The sequence below is a fragment of the Gobius niger genome, assembly GCF_951799975.1.
Source record: "Gobius niger genome assembly, chromosome: 1".
Lineage (NCBI taxonomy): Eukaryota > Metazoa > Chordata > Actinopteri > Gobiiformes > Gobiidae > Gobius > Gobius niger.
The window spans coordinates 59,166,297-59,174,494 of NC_136852.1; the positions used below are offsets into that span (position 1 = coordinate 59,166,297).

The 8,198-nt window shown below is 40.8% G+C and overlaps 1 protein-coding gene across 1 annotated transcript in view; it reads right to left on the bottom strand.

Annotated features, from left to right (window-relative positions):
* Nucleotides 1–7,677, bottom strand: part of kiaa0825 (KIAA0825 ortholog) — a 98,017-nt gene extending 90,340 nt beyond the window's left edge. Inside the window, exons 1-2 of the mRNA XM_079571908.1 lie at nucleotides 7,350–7,677; nucleotides 5,530–5,668 (exon numbers count right to left, since the gene is read on the bottom strand). Coding sequence (XP_079428034.1) covers nucleotides 5,530–5,668; nucleotides 7,350–7,392 — 182 coding nt within the window. The 5' untranslated portion in view covers nucleotides 7,393–7,677. The remainder of the gene's footprint in view (nucleotides 1–5,529; nucleotides 5,669–7,349) is intronic.
* Between the last annotated feature and the right edge of the window lie 521 nt (nucleotides 7,678–8,198).

An 8,198-nucleotide genomic window follows, 5' to 3' on the forward strand; every position in this document is an offset into this window, starting at 1 on the left:
GTTTCAAAGGGCAAAATCTCAAAAGAATGAAATGCTGTAGATTTGCTTCCAGGTCATAGAGCAAAATATATATATGGTAACATTGTTCTAATGTAAACAGCAGTATATTGTGAATTGAATAACCCTTAGTATGTGAAGTGAACGTAATGTTAAGTTAACTTGACTTGCCTCTTCTTCTTTTATTTTTCGCATAATATTAACTTGCAGCACTGAGCCCTGTATGAGCCTTTATTGTACCCCATAAACATGGATGTGCGTTCTGGGCTCCACCCCAGGACTTCACGTAGACAGCAGGTTTCAAATGGGCCTCCATCTGTAGCAATCTATTCACAAAAGTTCATTAAAACAGAAAATGTAATTAGAACACTCTCTTTTTAACATGATAGTTTTATAGCAAAATAGAGGTCAAATTAAATGACTTTTCACTATGGTATCAGTGGGAATTACTTTGCCATATGTGAAAAGGATGAAGAATGAAAACTGTTGCTTTGAGACCATTTGGAGTCACATTTGGACAATGACTTTTTAGGCTTGTTCCAGTCCCATGTCTATTAACACACAATATCACGCTTCTATCACTTTTACCACATTTTCACTGGTACTTGCTGAAATTTTCTTGCCGCCTGAATGAAACTTTCACTTTCCTAATTTTCCCTACTCCCTTTCAATTACCCCTCCATAGGGTCTGGCGCTGTAAGTCATAAAGTCAAAGTGGATAGTGTGTGTCAAGAAGTCCATCCAGCTCCGTTTCGTGCTGTGACCTTTTGGCCGCTATAGTGTGAAAGCTACCTGCAGCCTAATCAACTTGGCGGGATTAGCTCCGAACCTGATGACTTCGACTGCCTGTAACTCAGACACCTGAGAGAGAGACAGAGGATAGAATAGACGAAAGAGGGAAAGTAAAAGTGGACTGAACACAGAGAACTCACAGCAAATAAAGCCATTCTACTGTGTGAGGTGATACAACAATGGACGAATCCGTAATGGCAAACAGGACTCAATAAGAGACCGGAAAATTGGAAGAAGAGGAAGCAACAAGGATGGAATTCCTAAGTCTCATCACAAACATGCCTTCTACTGTATAGCAGTGCAGTGAGGCATTTTCAGCTGTAATTTTAAATTTAAAGCTATATGCATAATCTTTACTACTTTTGAGTCATTTGAAACCATTTAGAGAATGCGACAGTCCCTCTCTCTAGTCTGAGCAATCTATTGGGTTATACCAAACATAATAAGGATAATATGGAAATACACATGTTCAGTATGTCCTACACTTAAAGCAGAACTAAGTAACTCTTGCTCCCAGAGGCTATTTTTCAGTGACAATTTTTGGTACTGAAAAAAGTTTTTCGGACACAGTGAGACACAGTGAGTCTAAAAAAGTAACCTGAACTCATGAGCAGATAATGAGCCGCTTCAGCACAAAGGCAGATGTTTTCTTAAAGGGACTATAAGGAGTTTAAAAATGTTAAAATTAAGTATTTTCCTCCCCCTACATGTTCCAGTCATGTCCTAATGTGTAGAATGAGCTCAGACCTGTTCACCACAACTGCCTCTAAAATCCTGTACGGTCACTCAAAAATGTGTCACTTCGGCCCAAATTGCCGTCATGCACGAGCTTAATATAGAAGGTGCAGTTACACATATGGCCTGAGGTGGCAGTAGTGAGTATAAAATGGCGAACTTGCTTCCAGCCCCTTTAAAGCAAAGCAAAGCTATAACTTGTTACACTTTAGTCATTATTAGCAATGGCAGAGCCACGGTCTGAGGCAGGACGTAGACTAAACTGGTTAAAAATCAGAACTAAACCAGGACTGAATAAGAAACTAGTTCTTAGACAAAGAGAAAAGCAGTGACAACAAGAAACACATCGGCTATTTACCAGTAAACATGCTATTGCTAAAGTGGCTATAGTGCGCAGTAAGCTTTGCCCGTTAGCCTGTTAGCTTCTTCTTGGTGATTCTATTAGTGTATATTGCGCTTCCTACCAGGTGCAGGGAAGGTTGCAAGGGTGGTTTTCTGGCCAGAGACACCAGGGGGAGATGACAGACGCCCCAATCATCACATTAACACTTGTATTACCCCCAGAGGGACTACGAAAAGGAAAAGTTACATAGTTATTCTTTAATAGAAAATTGAATTAAAGGAATAGGCCACCATTTTTTAAATACTGAGATATGTTCTTACCTTAGCTTAGAGGAGTAGAAGCAACCACGTTTTCCCTTTTTAATTATGGTTAAATGAGTATAGTAAGTATAGTCAGACAAAATTAAACATGACGATTTTTTAAGAAATGTTCTATAAAAAGGGGGACTAATTGTCAATAAAAAGGGGAACTATATTGCAAGCCGTTATTATTATTATCCGCTTAGAAAATTTTGTGTAACTATACTTGGATCATGTAAAGGCTCAAGCAACCATATGTAAATAGGGAAAACATGGAAGAGCTTGGTTGCTTCTAGCTTCACCTCCATTTGGATCCATAGATGAGAAGAGGAGAGGCTGTTTACGTGACTGAAGGCACGCATAAATACCAGACAGTTACGCATCAACTCCTCTAAGCTAAGGTAAGAACATATCTCAGTATTTGAAAAATGGTGGCCTATTCCTTTAACAACTGCATGTGCCCTGTAGCTGCATCTCTGCTGTTGTCATTGGTCAATTGAAGATGGAGGAACTTTATTCATTTGCAATCTTTTCAATGTAATTTTCCTACAAAATGATTAAAATTGTTTGTTACCAACTTATCATAATAGTTTGAATCAATATTGAAAGACGTCTTTGTTAGAAAACTAACACCAACACCATAACTAGTTGGCAGCCCCCATAGTTAGACAGAGAATGGGAGCAACCGGAGGTCTTTTATTAGATATGATGGCACATTTCACAGCTCCGTGACTTACAGAAACCCAATCCCGCGATTAGTCAGCGCTTTGACGTTATCTTAAGTTCCTTGTCAGAATTAATTTAGTGTGGGTGGGCTGTCTGTCGTGCTGCGCTCCCCTACCCTTGAACAGAAGGAGGGGGAGTCGGAGGCAACGGGGGCAGGAAGATCTTTTTCAAATAAGCTCCAGTCTCAGTCAATGCCAAACCAAGCGCATTAGAACCAAATATCTCTTCCATCAAAGGGCTCCATTCTGTGAGGGGGAAGAGGCTCTGAATGAACAGACTGAAAACATATCCTATCCTGACCACTTAGTGCCCTCACCCCTGAGCTTCCCCCGCCACCCAGCCCGGGCCAGTGATACAGGAGAAGTGATACAACTGATACTACACACACGTGTCACACACTGCTAAACACATAATCAGCGACGTACTGTGAGGAGCACAGATCGCGACATTCACTTGCTTGAATATGTCCCCAAATTTCTAATCATCTGAAACACACACACACACACACACACACACATTAGAGTATTGACACAGTAGCTAGATCAAGATTGGCAGGTTGTCTAGGGAGAGCCATTTGCTGTGAAGCGGTCGGTCTGTCTGCAGCCCTCTGGCCCGTGCTGACACTTCATTACAGGTCTTTTCCTGGTGGCCCGTCGCTCCTCACCACTGAGCCACTGTCCCGTCTGATGAAAACTAATGGATTACAGCATTTCAATTTGAGGAGAACCCCCTCCGTTGTCAGACTATCTTAATCTCCTTCAATTAGGAGGCAGATCTTCGGCAAATCTCTGACATCTGAGAAGCTACACACTGTAGGGACACGGCTGGTTGCAGTTATAGAAGGGTCCATTTTCCCTTTTGCACAACTCCACTTCCAGAATCTGTCCCAGGAACTGATAAGACAGTTCTGCTGCAGGTGACTGTATGTCTGCAGCCCACCCTGGAGGAGGTAAAGGAGCACCCTGGATCTGCCCTGACCCAATAAGGGCTCTCCTGAAGTAGTCTCAGAGGAAGTTAGCAAGAGCCTGACACAGACACTGACCAGTGGTTCCCTACGGCGAGTGGAGGATTGCCTTATTTTTAGCCCCATTCTCCATTATCTGGACGCTTTGTTCTCATAATGGTTATCCCTCTCCCATCTGCAGGAACACAAAATAACCCTTTAATGCTTAGAAAGCAGAAAAATGGTCCGGCCTTCAGTAATAAGCCTTGAATTACCTACCCAAGGGTTTTCGTTTCAAGATGGGGAATCTTCAATTATTATGTTCCCATTTAGAAGGAGGAAAGAAAGAAAGACAGATAAAGAGCGAGAGAGGGAGACAGTGTGGAAGGGACGAGTCGCAGACACTAATGGTGCCAGAGTGAGCCTTTGTTCACTTGTTACATTTAGTTTGTCCTTCATCATCTGCCCCGAGCTTCACAACGCCACACACAATAAAAGGTCTGAAAAATAGATCTTCTCTTCTCACCTCTCCAATGTGCCACTCTTTATCTGTCCAGTTGCTCCAAAACTATCCTGTCATTACTACCTTCTCTGCCATCACCCACTGGTGTCTGCATAATATTCTGTACTTGTTTACGTTCATAAATATTTTACAAAATACATGCAGTTTGTTCACAGATAATGTTTGTTCCATATGTATTTTTAACCAATGTATGAAAACAACACGATTTTTAGATAGATCAAAATACATTTAGAAAGATGGGCCTCATTCACGACGCGTTCCTATGCACATATTTGTTCTTAATGCCTCACAAGTTCTGTTCACAATCGTGCTCCTGATGGAACCCAACACTCTGAGTCATACACATTTGTACATATTAAATCATGCATTAATTAATTCCAAAATGTAGATATGATAAATTACAGATGCCTTTATTCAGAAATAAGAGTTGGTAATATAATTTGTACTTTTGGCTAAATCTATATCATATCACATACATCATTAAATGTATGTCATTAACATTATTTGATAAAGACGAGTGTCAGCCTTGAGCTTACGACCTTGTGTTTACGGAGGCGCGTGCTCTACTCAATGAGCGACGCAGGTGGAATGTCACACTGCTGCCGCCGCATAAATTTAATGCACTAACCCGCGGGAACAGAAGGAAAACCCTTTCGCGATGTACAGGTTTATCTATTTAAACATTTTGTAATGAGAGCAAAGTCACGTGTCCAAAAGTTTAGGTGGGTCATTGAGCGCGTGGTGCCGATGGCTGAGATTTTTTCTTTTGGAGTTTGTCGGTTTTCGGTTTTGGAGTCGTGTTTTGCCATTCATATCCATCTCTGGTTGCCTAAGTCGCACAGTACTTTTTGTCCTTATATGGTGAATGATAGGCAGTGACGTATGCTAGTTAGTCCTCACAAGCATGCGCTTCCAAGTTGGGATTCACCAAACTCAGAACATAGGTGCGAAGTGTTTTTGACATGAATCTGGGGCAGTTTCCTGCCTTTCAAACCCATCGTCTTCAGCATGATAAAACAAAATGTAATTTCATTAGAATGTCATAGCAAATGTTGTGCCTTTTTGATCATACAATATTTGATTATATAAATACATTTACCAATATTTGTGTTTGGGTAAATGAAAAACTTACTTTATAGAATACTTAATGGAAGAGTTGATGCAGTCTAACCTGTTAGTATTAGGTTTGGGTCTGTCTTCTGTATCTTCATGATGTTTTTCAAAGTCCACTTGGCTAGATTTTCTAGCCGGAGGCTGATGGAGGGAAGCACAATCTTCAGGGGAATCCTCTAATTCCATGGCCACGTTAGCTACAGACATAAAAAAGTTTGGTTAAAATGTTAAGTATACAGAACAAACCTATTTTTGCCAAAATTGTTGTTCTATCTAGATCAGTCTTCATCGGTCTTCAACTGGTGGGTCGGAACCCAAAAGCGAGTCGCAGAACCATTATCAGTGGGTCGCAAGGACCACTGGTCTAGATCACTTATTCAATTACTCAACAAGTTCAATCTTGTATCATCAATACTATATTTAGTGAACTGACTCAGAATTTTTAGACAGACTAATCTTCTTATTATATGTGACCTCTGATTTAACTATAAAAAACAGTATGGGCATTACCTAGTCTCATATTATTATTGTCATCAACATGAATCAAGTGTAAGGTAATAGAGAGTGTCTGAGCCAATTTAGCTCTCTCACACTTCACCTCTCTCACTTCTTCTTCGTCATCGACTCGGATTTTAATAATCCTTGTCAAACTCCAAACAGCTCCTCACACTACTTTCCGCATTTTTGCTGCTATGTGCTATGTCTATGCTTCTCTCTCTGACAGGGCAGTCAGGAAGCTCAACAGTCATTTAGCCAGCTGGGCAAATATTATTTTCCTTCATTGACAGCCTCTCCCTACCCCTTCTTCTACCACTATATGTGAAGCAGTCCATGTCCAGTCAGGTATTAGTGTATAAGATTCTGCAAATTATATCATGAGCCTAACATTGAAAAAAATATGTACTGAACCAGCATTTATGATTCCAAACTGTTGTATATTTGCCCATAGAATTGACACCATATTCACTGTCAGCCAGATGGGTTGATAGTCTGGACGTATACATTCTAAGTCTATTGGGGATCTACCTCCTAGTCTGCCAACCATCGTCTGTTAAAGATAAGTGTGGAAGTACATCCAAGTGTGGGGAATCTCCCAGAAGCACACTGGTCCTCATTAGTACTATACTTTAAGTCCTTTAGTCTCTGCTGTCTTGTCATTAGCTCTTTACAAAGCAGATGTTGTTAGAGCCCAAGTGTGTTACACATTGTTGCAACAGGGACACCAGTTCTGGCACTGAGATACGCATGCATGCAAAAATCACATCACTGTCCTATCTCTCCGGTTGCTGCCTGTCTACCCTCACCAGGCTCACACACAGGCCCATTTACAGTAATGAGGTTGTCCTGAAATATTTAGCAGTGTGTCCCCCAGGCAGCCACTTTAAAGCCACTTAAAGCGTGTCAAGTTAAAGTCAACAGTGTTTTAAAGAGGGTTACTAACAGTCAGCAGCCACAGAAACATAATAAATAAATTATATAGATGATTTTTTTTTTTTGTAAAGGCAAGAACCATACTTGAGCAGTATTTGGGGGGTTATGTCTCATCAGCACCACCACCTCAACCAGAATATATTAATAACAACAACAACAATAATAAAATGGCACATAATCACTAAATTACACAGTCTGAAATCAGCCTGTATGAAGATTCGAGACGTACATCTGATAGAGACATAGACTAAAACAGAAAAACTGGAACACAGCAGCCGGAAGTGTGATTATAAATAGCAAAAGCTAATTTGCGTTGATGTCCCTATAGATACGCATCATCGTACACCATTTTGAACACACCGGAGATACCCGTAAATATGTGAATAACTGGATTAGAAACAAACTAGTCTGGCTAAAAGGATTTGCAACTGTGCACATCTCTATTACCGTTATCGTCTTCGTACGTGCCCCCTCGTGTACTTAGCAGCATCCAGGGCGAAGATGTTACGATCCTTTGCAGCGAGTCAGTCTTTCGTAATTTTCCATTGTTGGCATTAAAACGAAAAGCCTCAATTAACGTCACAAAGCCCAACTTGCACAAAGTGCCCCCTGCCTTTCAATCCAGGTTAAAATTCTTGTCGTAATCGCCATACAAAGCGCATTTATACGCCACAAATAATGATCAACTATGCAATATTGCGGATAAACCTCGTTTTCAATTGGCCACAGAGCTAACTCAATCAGTGCTGCTGAAAATCCATGATCGTTTGTTGATATCTGGGATAGAAACGGAAAGCGTCCGTAACAACGACCCGGAAATGGATCTGTGAAAACTTCCGCCTTTCGGAACAGTCCAAGTAGCAAACAACCGGCAGGGGTGCATCTCTGGAAAATAGGTTATTTTACGGTGTATCGAGTGTACAATAAAGTCCATAATCAATACAGTCGTTGTAAAAAAAATATGTAATTCCGTCGATAGACACGAATGCTATATATGGGACAGTGGTTGTATTTCTTTGGATTTATATAGTTTGTAAACTTCCCTTTCACATACACTTTACTGATAGGTGTCGTCAGCTCGTCTCGGCGGGGAACAAGTTCGCCAGTGGAGGACACATTATTCCTTCTGTCAGAAAGTTTGTGTCCTTATTTTCTCTGATTGTTATGACAAGATAATAAAATGCCTCATTGAAACGTCTACCCAGTAGCTTATGGCGCATCACCAAATACTATATACAAGAGGACAGTTGGGATGAGAAAGGTGAAGCTGACTCACTTGTTGTGTTGAGACGTCTG